Here is an 11580-nt window from a genome sequence, read left to right as displayed (position 1 = left end):
GGATGTTAAAAGTGTTTACAATGAAAAAATAGGAAGGAAAGGGACTGCACTCCCAGGTCAGTGTCTGCCAACGTGTCAGGACCTGAACTCACACCCCTCAGCCCTGCTCCCGGCCGGCACCGCCCAGGCTGCACTCTGCAACTCCACCGTGCCCTACACTCCTCACAAGGTCTCTGAAATAGCAAATTAAATATAAAATGTAAACTTTGAAAGAAGACAAAGTAAAAATAAGCATATGTAAGGTACACTAAGATACAAAGGTCCTTATTCAGGTTAATATTTTACAACACTAAAAAACTAAAATAAAATGCTCTCTCAGTTTCTTAGCAAGGACATTTCGTAACAATTTGATTACATTAACAAAGTGTCCTAAAGAAGATGTTAAAAAAATAGCAATGACATCACCATCTTAGCAGGTGAATATTCTATCATCCTAATCTTCTCTAAAAGAAAGAGACTTGGAAAAAGTGACAAACAGGACGTCCAAGCATCACACGTCCCTCACAGACAGTGTGGCAGGCTGCTCAGCTCTGTGGACACACAGTCCACTCCCACGCTGGACACGCTGTGGGAGTGTGGAAGCACACAGGCACAGACCCTGAGCACCTACGGCATGCCAGGCGCCTCAGAACGGATGGGTCCACTGCACGTCCCACGCGCTCAATGCAGCGGCCCTTGCAGGTCCCTCACGTGTGGGAGCTGCGCCGTCCTCTGCTGCCCAGCGACACGCGGAGGCGGGGCTCCCGGGCTTTGTAGTGCTCGTTAAAGTCCAACCGGAAGCTGAGAAACCGGAGGCTTTCATCAGAGCTGGTCGTCAGCAACACCAGGAACTGCTGCACGATGCCCTGAAGGACAGGAACACAGTCAGGTGGTGCCATCCAGACACCTGCCCCGCGGCCCCACACAAGCTGCAGAAAGGCACCCACCAGGCACCCACTGCAGCGTGGCGCCCTGTCAGCAGGTGCCGTCCAGACACCCCCCACGAGGTCCCATACAACAAGCTGCAGAAAAGCACCCACCAGAAACCCACTGCGGCTGGCTCTGCATGTCTGCCAGTGAGGTCTCCTATCCACGAGGCCAGCGCAGTTGTGTCAGGAAGAGTTAATATTCTTTTTTTTTTTTTAAAGATTTATTTTTATTTTTATTACAAAGTCAGATATACTGAGAGGAGGAGAGATAGAGAGGAAGTGGAGCTGCCGGGATTAGAACCAGCGGCCATATGGGATCAAGGCGAGGACCTTAGCCACTAGGCCACGCTGCCGAGCCCAAGAATTAATATTCTTACAAATAGAAGCCATGAACACATTGACCAAAGGGATTTCTGCTTTGTCCCCAAGTTCTACAAGGAAACCAAGAGCAAAGCCACGTACAGAGCTCAGGGCCACAATGACCCAAACTGATTGACTCACAGATAAATAAAAATCCCTATTAAAATGCCAAAGACATTTGTCAAATGACTAGAGGAAAAATACTATTAAAATTTGTACAGGACTCCAGAAGACCCACAAGACAGTCAAAGCAATCTCCAGAAGGACACTTGCGGGGCGGAAGACATCACACCACCTGACTTCTAAACATACTACAAAGCTGAGCAATCAAGACGCAGTCTTGGCACAGAGCAGATACACAGAGCAGCAGGACAGACGAGACCAAAGGCTTAGCAACATGTTCTGGAACACAGACGGTCTGCAGCAGAGGAAACCAGCTGATCAACAGGTGATAATTGGAATATCGTGGCGGCTCTGAACACCTCAAAGGAAACACGCAACTGGGTGGCAAGAGTTTTACATCACTGACCACCAGGAGGTAGCAATCCGAATGACAGAGAACCGCCATCCCCCTTCAGTCCCACTGACCACCAGGAGGTGGCAATCCGAATGACAGAGAGCTGCCGTCCCCCTCCAGTCCCACTGACCGCCAACAAGGAGACCAGACAACAAGGGCTGGCGAGGATGCGGACTCTTGGAAAGAATACAAAGTAGTGTCACTACCGTGGAAAACTAAGGATTCCTCAACAGCTAGGACAGAAACACTAGTGGATGAGGCCACATACCTGGACCCCGACACGCAAGAGGGAGACATGGCTGGAGCTCTGGGGCTTCTGGTGTCAGGCTGGCCCAGCCTGGCCCAGCCCCGGCTCTCATCAACACGTAGATCTGTGGTTCTTTTAGTGTGCCTTTCAAAAAAATCAAGAAATCTAAAACCAGACACCACTTGCAGGTGGACTCAGTAGGAGGCTGGGGGCAGGTGTGTATAGGAGGGTCCACCTGTGTTGAGAGAAGGCTCTGTCCAGGTGATGGAGGACCGCTCTGCAGGACAACTCCGCAGGCATGGACGTCGACCCCTGCTGCGTACTCGGCTGCACTACCAGCCACTGGCACCTTGTGCTGTGGGCACCACTGAGGGGAGAAAAGGCCTTTTGAGGGTAACAAGGCATCCAGAGTGGTGATTTACCACAAAGACAGGGCTGTGGTCTGAGCGACGCTGGGACTGTGCCGATCCAGGCTGGGAAAGACATGGAACCTCCCGCAGAAACGAGCACATGGCCAGTGCCTGGAGTGCACCCTCCTGCCGGGAGGTCACCCAGCTCTGTTTCCCGTGTGTGGAACCTACCACCCCATGTCCAGGTCCCACAGTGTGAACAGCAGCACCACAGGCTCCCTGCATCGGATGGCTTTCACGTCCACTCCTACCTAACCAGGTAATCCCTGCATGCAGCCAAGCCAGTCCTCACTGCCCCTTAGAAAACCTGTGGGAGTAGAGTCACTTAAGAAGGGACAGAGACACACACTGGGCCAGTCGGGGACCTTGGCAAGCTGCCAGCAGCCTCCACAACAGACACGCAACTGTCTGCACACAGCAGCACGGCGTCTAAAGCCAACGTGTCCACAAGTTACCAGCCATGCAGCTGCCTGCACACAGCAGCACGGCATCTAAAGCTTTGGGGGGGAGCTCAATGCTCAGTGTGTCCACAAGTTACCAGACACGAAGACTGCCCTGAGAAACAAATGAAGCAGGAGAGGTCCTGGCTGGTGGGGAGCCGCCCAAGATCCACCTGCACTGGGGCTGGCTGCGGCCTGTGACGGTCAAGGTGCTGTCCACTTGACATGCGGACAAGCACGAGACTGTGGGCTTCCAAATGAGACCAGGACTCCCAGAGCTCCCAGGACCAAGGATACAGCCTACAGCTCGCCCTGGGGATGCCAACATGTTGCCAAGATTGGAAGCAACGGGGCACAAGGGGTGGGCGTCCTTCTGCCTGCTCTGCTGCACTGTGATGTGGACGGTGCTGGCACACAAACGTACCTGGTAGAAATGCGTCAGTATTCGCAACTGTGAGCACATTTTGGGGATGGATTCCTGGAATTCTCGAATCCGCTTGTTCTCCTCCTCCTCCTCCGCTGCCGTGACTCCCCACTGGCCCTGCAAAACCAAGTGCACGCACCAAGCGTCTCAGAGGGAACCCAACCCATACTGCTGTGCTGCCCACCACACCGGGACAAGTTCCACTCAACACGCTCTCTAGCGATGACCCCACAGTACCTCGACAGGAACCCCTGGAGCAGGCAGAGCTGCCGTGCTGACCAGACACAGCACCAGCTATCACAGCACCAGCAACACGCAGTGCATTCCTGGGGCCTATGCATTCCCTGCGCATCTCCAAGGAAAAGAAACCAGATTCCAAGGGCGCGCACCCTCGAGCCGCACCATCCACTAGAGGACCACAGGTCCCAGGATGGGCACCCTCAGGCCTGCCCTCCTTGACCCCTTGAAGCAGCGTACATTTCCCTACCCTCTGGCAGCACCATGTGTCTATGCGTAAGACAATTTCTGCAGTCAGTGCCAGTCTGAGCCTGCTAGCCGGCAGGAGACATTTCACGAAATCATCTATCAAATGCCACAGTGTGTCACGTCGCTTGATTCCTGAACCCTGGCATTTGTCTTTTTCAATCGTTAGGGTTTTTCACCCACATCTTATTTAAGATTTTTCCAGAACTGTTTCCTTCTTCCAGGTTTTGATTACAGCTTCAGGGTGCTTCTGGAATGGGATATGGAAAAGGCTGGTCCCGCCTGGGAGGGCCCAGCTCTCTGACCCTGGCCCCCGGGGCCGCTCTGCAGGACACAGCCACTGTCAGTAGGCAAGCCACCCAGCTACATCTCCAGCAGTTCTGATCAGAACTGGTCCACTGTGGCATGGACAGAAGGTCACACGCCTCTCTCCCTCATGTGAGCTGCCCTTCACAGAGCTTAGCTCCTGTGTGTGCGCACAGCCAGCAGCTCTCAGTCACACGCGCAGCAGCACTGGGCTTGCTCCAGGAAGGACCGCCCACTGGGACCCCTCGATGGCTTCCGCAGGACCATGACACAGCCACAAGCAAGGCTGAGCACGAGGGAGACTGCGGCAAGATGGCCACATGCTGGTATGACCACCTCCTCAACAGACACACCCCCACCGCGAAAGCCAGACCTCCTCCTCTCGCTGCTTCTTCCTCTCCTCGAACTGCAGGCGCCTCTGCAGCTCCTCCAGGGCAGCCCTGCAGATGGCGTCCTGGGCACTCTGTAGCTCAAGGATTTGGTCAAACACGGCTCGGAGCTGGTTCAGAAGGACCTGAGGAGACACGGTCGTCAGAAGGCTGGCCGTGCTGGAACTAGACGACAGCTGCTGAGGTTCGGGGGTGGCTTGTCCAAAGCTAGCGCGAGATGGACTGGCACTCCGGGTCGGGCCCTGCCCATGCGCTGCCTGCGGGACCCCTCCCGTGGGCCTTGTCTCCCTGCCGATTCCACAGCCTCGTGTGTGCTCTGGCCACAGGCCACACACGAGTCCCCCGTCCGGTGAGGTGCCAGGTCCCCAAGGCAATTCCCTCCAAGTTTCACTCCAACCTCAGCCTATGAACCTCTGACCCCAATTCCAAAGCCAGACAGCCCCCCGAGTCAGGAGTGGAACCACTGCAAAGATGAGAGCAAGGGGCAGCACTTCAATCTTTCTAACAGATAGCAAAATCAGACATGGACTATGGAAAAGCAAACTGAACAACACACAAAAATCAAATTCAGCAGGTTTTTAAAGAGCAAATAGCACTGCTTGCAACAGCAACAAGAGTGGCTTAACAGAAACAAAGTGTCCCTATGTAAAAGGCCAGCAAGGCCACTGTCCACATCTCCAGGAGCTCCTCCCAGCAGGCTCAGAGGACGGGCCGACCAAGTCCTCAGCCACAGCCCCTCAGGCGTGTTACAACCACACACACCCAGCAGTCCCAGAGCAGATGCACTGGGGAAGCAGGACCTTCCCTCTGCAGCCTCAGGTCATACACCCATCAGCAACTGGAACGGGCAGACCCGGAAGAAGCTCCTGGCTCCTGGCTTCAGGTCGGCTCAGCTCCGGCCACTGCGGCCACTTGGGCAGTGAACCAGTAGATGGAAGAGCTATCTCTCTGTCTCTCCTCTGTAATTGACTTTCCAATAAAGAAGAAAAACAGAACAGCCTCCTGGGAATACAGGCACAAGCAAAGGCGCCATGTCAGAGAGCACAGCCCAGGCCTTACCCTGGAGTCAGCGTCCAGCAGGCAACGGGAAATGATGGTGTCCAGGAAGACCTCGTGTGCGGCTATGATGTGATCCAGGTCCTGGGCCTGCTGCACCTTGTTCCAGAGTTCATCCCAAGAACATTCCAGCACCTGCAGACGCCAAGAGAGAGGCAGGTCAGGCCCGCCAACCCCCATGGTGGGAGAGCCCAGGACCCAACCCCCAGGCAAGCACAGCCCAGCAGGAGACGCACCTCGAAAGTGATGTAGTACTGCATCTGGTGGGTGAAGTGCACCATCTCGGAGGCCAGGATGTGGCACTGGTGCAACACCCCAGAGAACTCTGTAGGGCCGGAGAGCAGGCTTCAGTCATGATGGGCCCTCAGCCTCCCCCGTCCACTGCTGGCAGCCCAGCACTCTAAGGTGCTGGCTTTATTCGACCCCTTAGCAGGAAAGCACCTCCATCAATCTCCGTGACCCTCAGGCACCCAGGACGTCCCACAACACCATTCTACCATAAAGGACCTGGCAAGGAAGGTTTGAAACAAAAGGCCTCTAGTCATGAGGACAACGCAGACTGAGTGGCATGTGAGCTCTGCTGTGCAGGAACCATGTGCTGCCCCTGCTGCCAGAGGTACAAGAGACCCTGACCTGGACCCTGGGGACAGGAGACAGGAGGGGCAGGTCCTGAGAGGCCCTTACCTGGACCCTGGGGACAGGAGACAGGAGGGGCAGGTCCTGAGAGGCCCTGACCTGGTCCCTGGGGACAGGAGACAGGAGGGGCAGGTCCTGAGAGACCCTGACCTGGTCCCTGGGGACAGGAGACAGGAGGGGCAGGTCCTGAGAGACCCTGACCTTGTCCCTGGGGACAGGAGACAGGAGGGGCAGGTCCTGAGAGACCCTGACCTGGTCCCTGGGGACAGGAGACAGGAGGGGCAGGTCCTGAGAGGCCCTGACCTGGTCCCTGGGGACAGGAGACAGGAGGGGCAGGTCCTGAGAGGCCCTGACCTGGACCCTGGGGACAGGAGACAGGAGGGGCAGGTCCTGAGGGATGGCCTGCTTTATGAACAATTAATCCCAAACGTTACTTAATTAAAATTCAAAGTACATTTGCAATAAGGCAGACTTAGTAACCGGTTGTCCTCAACAACAAGCACGCTGGAGGTCAGGCACCCAGCCCACACCGGAAGGTTGGGGCACAGGCTCTCTCCTCCGATACAGCTTCCTGCTCAGAGGCACCCTCAGCTGCCTGAGCTCTTTGGGACCCTGGCACCCACAGGGCGGCTGGTGCAGTTCCCAGCTCAGGCTGCCGCAGCACCTGGGAAGCACACCAGGACAGAAGACTTCTCACTCTCTTTTCCTGTACTTCTGCTTTCTTTTTTTCACGTAACAAAAATTATTTTTATTTCATTTGAAACATGGGGCAACAAAGATCTCCATCCGCTGGTTCACTCCCCAAGTGACCACAATGTTCGGAGCTGAGCCAATCCAAAGCCAGGAGCCAGGAGTTTCTTTCAGTCTCCCACACGAGTGCAGAGTCCCAAGGACTTGGGCGATTCTCTGCTGCTTTCCCAGGCCACAAGCAGGGAGCTGGGAAACTGGATCAGAAGTGGAGCAGCTGGGACTAGAACCAGCACCCGAATGGGATGCCAGCACCAAAGGTGGAGGATTAGTCTCCTAAGCCCTTGTGCTGATGCTGAAGAACCTAGATGTTTTCTGCCTTTTGTGATTCTGCCTTAATGGCTTGGCTGGGGGCTGTGTGAACTCCAGGCCTGACAGTCTACGGGACACCCGGCAGGACACCTGACAGGTCACGTAGGCAGACCACTCCTCAGGAAGGAGGTACCTGGTGTTTGATAAGATCCACTGCCCTCTAGCTCATCGATTTGTACTTATTGAAAGTTGCTAGTTTCAAACCCACCAATAGAAGCCTGCTAAATCATGACTGTATAATTAATAGCCTGAGATGTATAAGAACAGAGGGCTTTGGCTCTCTCTCCTCCTCTCTCTCTCTCTCTCTCTCCCTTTTGTCTTCCCTGCTGATCTTGCAGCGGCTGCCCCTCCCCCGCCCAGCCATGCTGGGCTGGGGGAGGTGGCTGGGAAACCTAGGTTATCCTAAATAAACCACCTTTATGCCTCAGGACTAACTTCAGACTGATGATTATCTGGGGGTTTCAAAATCCGCCACAACAACGCCTCCCTGTACTTTTCAAATAATTTAAAATCGGCAATTCCAAAAGAAGTATGCATATGGAAACTGAAGTGGAAAAAAAAAACGTTACAGACAGGAATATTTTAAAAGAAAAAAAAAAGAACCTGACTCAGCTTTTGTTCTGAACTGCACTCCCCACCCACGGGCTCCCCACTGCCCGCAGGCCTCACCTGGCAGGGCTCCCTGCTGCCTGCAGGCCCCACCTGGCAGGGCTCCCTGCTGCCTGCAGGTCCCACCCACGGGCTCCCCGCTGCCCGCAGGCCTCACCTGGCAGGGACCCCTGCTGCCTGCAGGTCCCACCCACGGGCTCCCCGCTGCCCGCAGGCCTCACCTGGCAGGGCTCCCCGCTGCCCGCAGGCCTCACCTGGCAGGGCTCCCCGCTGCCTGCAGGCCTCACCTGGCAGGGCTCCCTGCTGCCTGCAGGTCCCACCCACGGGCTCCCCGCTGCCCGCAGGCCTCACCTGGCAGGGCTCCCCGCTGCCCGCAGGCCTCACCTGGCAGGGCTCCCTGCTGTCTGCAGGTCCCACCCACGGGCTCCCCGCTGCCCGCAGGCCTCACCTGGCAGGGCTCCCTGCTGCCCGCAGGCCTCACCTGGCAGGGCCCTCAGGAGCTTGGCGTTGCACATGTGCCCCTTCCGGATGTCGGTGAGGATGTACTCCATGCGCTTGGCTCTCCAGAGGAAGTTAAAAACCCTCAGGTAGTGGCTCATGCATTCTCGAGTGAACACCTGCCGGAAGGAGGACCCGGACTGGTTGGCCTCCACCCCGACACAGCGCTCACAGCCCAGGCACTTCTGCAGAGAACACCAGGACCCAACACAGCACAGCTCGGGCACGCCCACGACCCAGCAAGCTCACAAGGCAAGGCAGGGTTTTACACCAAGTTCCCCACAGGTGCTCCCCAGGCCTGCTGCATCTAGTCACGGCTGCTACTGAGCTGGCAAGCTTCAGGGCAGTGAGAAGGCCTGCTGAGCCTTCAGGCCGTGCCACCTCGGAAGGCCTCCTTTTAGGGCACCTGGCCATGGTATCACCCGAGGAGGAATGGGAGCGGGGATGGGGAAGGTCAGAGCTGCAAGATAAAGACACGGGACACCCACAGAGCCCGGAGTCAGAGAATCTGCAAACTCCTCATGTGAGCATATGCCAAGTGCAAGAGGAGCAGGGTTTGTGGGACCCGGTGCATGTGGCATGGATGTGGGGTACCTGTTCTCCCTCTGCCAGATGCAGATGGAAGGACCACCTGCAGCCTGCATGTCCAGATGTATCCCAGCACTCAGGGAGAACTGCACACAGATGCAGCTCTGGCCCGTCTTCAGAGAGGGTGCCCGGCATTCCCGACCCAGGAGTTCTTACACAAAGCCAACAGCACACACCGCAGTCACCTACAGTGGCTATGGGTCCGTCCACATGGTAGTCCAGGCTGAAGACATCCCAGCCCGTGTCCCCCGGAGACACCTAGACACAAACAGAGACAAGGCTTGGAGCCGATGGTGGGGAACAAGGGCCTCTCCGTACTTAAAGCCCCCCAGAGGTGTAGGTGAGCTTTGTGAGAGCCGGGGACAATCGCCCCTCGACGCGTGTGTCCTCACCAACAGGCACACATGAAGTTCTCTCAGTGGCTGGCAACGGCTCTCCCCCATGGCCCTTACACGTGTCACCGCCACTCACAGCACCCGGAGCACAGCAACCAGAGAGAGCACTTGAGGAAACCAGTATGCTCTGCTGAGGCACGACAGCCTTGTCAGCGTGCCCCTGTCCCAGAGAGCCACCTCCCACCACACGGAAGTGTGTGGAGTCTCTGATGAGCACACAGCATCAATACGTGCCCCCAACACCCCATGCCTTCTGTCGCGCTTACTGAGAGCAGCAGGTGCAGTTTACCAGGCCCGGCAGTGGAGCCTGGGCGAGAGCCTTGCTTGGTTTACCCAGCCGCAGCCCAGTAGTCCTGTGGGCACTAGCTTGGCAGGGAGGAGGCCTGCTCACTGCTCACATGCAGGAATGACGAGGACACGGGCCCCTTGCTGACAAGGAAACGCCACTGGACCCTCCGGCGCGGCTGGTGGCCCAGCGCAGCTGCCTACCTCGAGCAGCCTCACGTCCAGCCGCCTGAGGATCTCGGGGCTGTCAAACTGAGCGTTAGTGGCCCTGACGGCGGTCTCCAGAATCCCAGTCAGGTTATGCTGATACAAGGTCGTAGCCGGGCGGACAAGTTCTGGTCTTCACAAGTAAAGAAACATTACTTACGTCATTAAAAATTCTTTAAAAAAATACTAAAAGTTAGAGTTCAATTCTAGCAGCAGACGAGACAACAGGGACAGCACAGTAACATGAAACAAGAGCCTCCCACTGCACACTCACTGCACACACCAAGCTCTGCAGGCCCAGCACTCATCCACACACAAGTCAACCTCAAGACCTTCAGCACACCCACACGAGCAAAGCTTGCAGACATGAGACTGGCGCGTGGCAGCTTTCCTTGGACTCCAAAGAAAGTCCTCCTTAGCCCCCACTGGACACATGACACTGCTGAGGGTGAGCTGCCCCTTTGTGATCCAGAGCTGGTGGGGTACAGGACATGCCAACCCACAGGGGCATACAAAATGTGTCCAATGCTGGGCAGGCACACTGATGCTGCTCTTGGGTTTATCCTCAGATACTTCATGTTGTAATCGTCCGAATGCAGCACACACAAGGTGATCAGGATGTTCATGCCTGGCTCTCCTCGGCCACACCGACACACAGCACACACTCCACCAGGCACAATCAGAGGTCCTGACTGCCACACTGGCAGGGCACTTGCCTACAAACTTTCCCCCACCCACAGGAAGGAAGTGGTGGGGCACTGGGTCCAACCATAAGCATCTACAATGGCAGAAAAGCACCCGTTCCACGAGCTAACCTGAGGAACGCTGTAACTCAGCTGCTGCTGCCTCAACACTCCAATGTCCTCCACATTCTGAGCCGACTGCAAACCCAACTCAACGACTCAACTGGCTAATCTCTCGAAGCACTGGGATTCCACAAGAGCACCGGTTCACATCTGAGCTGCCCCACTTCCCATCCAGCTCCCTGCTTGTGGCCTGGGAAAGCAGTGGAAGACAGCCCAAAGCCTTGGGACCCTGTGCTCGCAAGGGAGACCCAGAAGAAGTTCCTAACTTTGGATCTGCCCAGGCCTGACCATTGTGGCCATTTGGGGACTGAACAGGTGGACAGAAGATCTTTCTCTGTATCTCTCCTTCTTTCTGTAAATCTGCCTTTCCAATAAAAATAAACTTAAAAAAACAACCCTGGCAACTAGAGGCACACCTCCCAGAGCAGCTCTGCCTGCAGCCGTGGGCCCAGCACCCTCACTCAGCTCCCTGAGGCGTGAGGACCAATGGACTACAGCCACTGCTGCTATGACACTCCAGCAAGATTCCACAGTGTCCTAGAAGGCACATCTCACTGCCTTAAGATCTAAATGGCCACAGAATGAGAAGCTTCCACTTCTAAAAACACCCAAATAAAAGTCCCATGGGCACAGCCCGTGAGCACAGCTGGCTCTGGCACCCAGTGCTGTCTGGGGCCCTTTCCACCTCCATGCCCAGGAGCACAGCTGGCTCTCTGGCACTCAGTGCTGTCTGGGGCCCTTTCCACCTCCATGCCCGGGTGCACAGCTGGCTCTCTGGCACCCAGCCCTGACTGCGGTCCTGTCCACCTCCATGCCAGGTACACAGCTGGCTGTCTGGCACCCAGTGCTGTCTGGGGCCCTGTCCACCTCCATGCCCGGGTGCACAGCTGGCTCTCTGGCACCCAGTGCTGTCTGGGGCCCTTTCCACCTCCATGCCCAGGAGCACAGCTGGCTCTC

At 56.2% G+C, this 11580-nt stretch overlaps 1 protein-coding gene across 1 annotated transcript in view; it reads right to left on the bottom strand.

Annotated features, from left to right (window-relative positions):
• Window positions 1-228: 228 nt before the first annotated feature.
• TUBGCP3 (tubulin gamma complex component 3) overlaps window positions 229-11580 on the bottom strand; it is a 47640-nt gene continuing 36288 nt past the window's right edge. The window contains exons 15-22 of the mRNA XM_058670837.1: window positions 9815-9950; window positions 9120-9188; window positions 8326-8461; window positions 5777-5865; window positions 5544-5675; window positions 4469-4609; window positions 3307-3423; window positions 229-845 (exon numbers count right to left, since the gene is read on the bottom strand). Of these exons, the coding sequence (XP_058526820.1) occupies window positions 687-845; window positions 3307-3423; window positions 4469-4609; window positions 5544-5675; window positions 5777-5865; window positions 8326-8461; window positions 9120-9188; window positions 9815-9950 (979 nt within the window). The 3' untranslated portion in view covers window positions 229-686. The remainder of the gene's footprint in view (window positions 846-3306; window positions 3424-4468; window positions 4610-5543; window positions 5676-5776; window positions 5866-8325; window positions 8462-9119; window positions 9189-9814; window positions 9951-11580) is intronic.

Source organism: Ochotona princeps, chromosome 12 (assembly GCF_030435755.1).
Source record: "Ochotona princeps isolate mOchPri1 chromosome 12, mOchPri1.hap1, whole genome shotgun sequence".
Taxonomy (NCBI): Eukaryota; Metazoa; Chordata; class Mammalia; order Lagomorpha; family Ochotonidae; genus Ochotona; species Ochotona princeps.
This window is presented reverse-complemented; position numbering and strand designations above follow the sequence as displayed.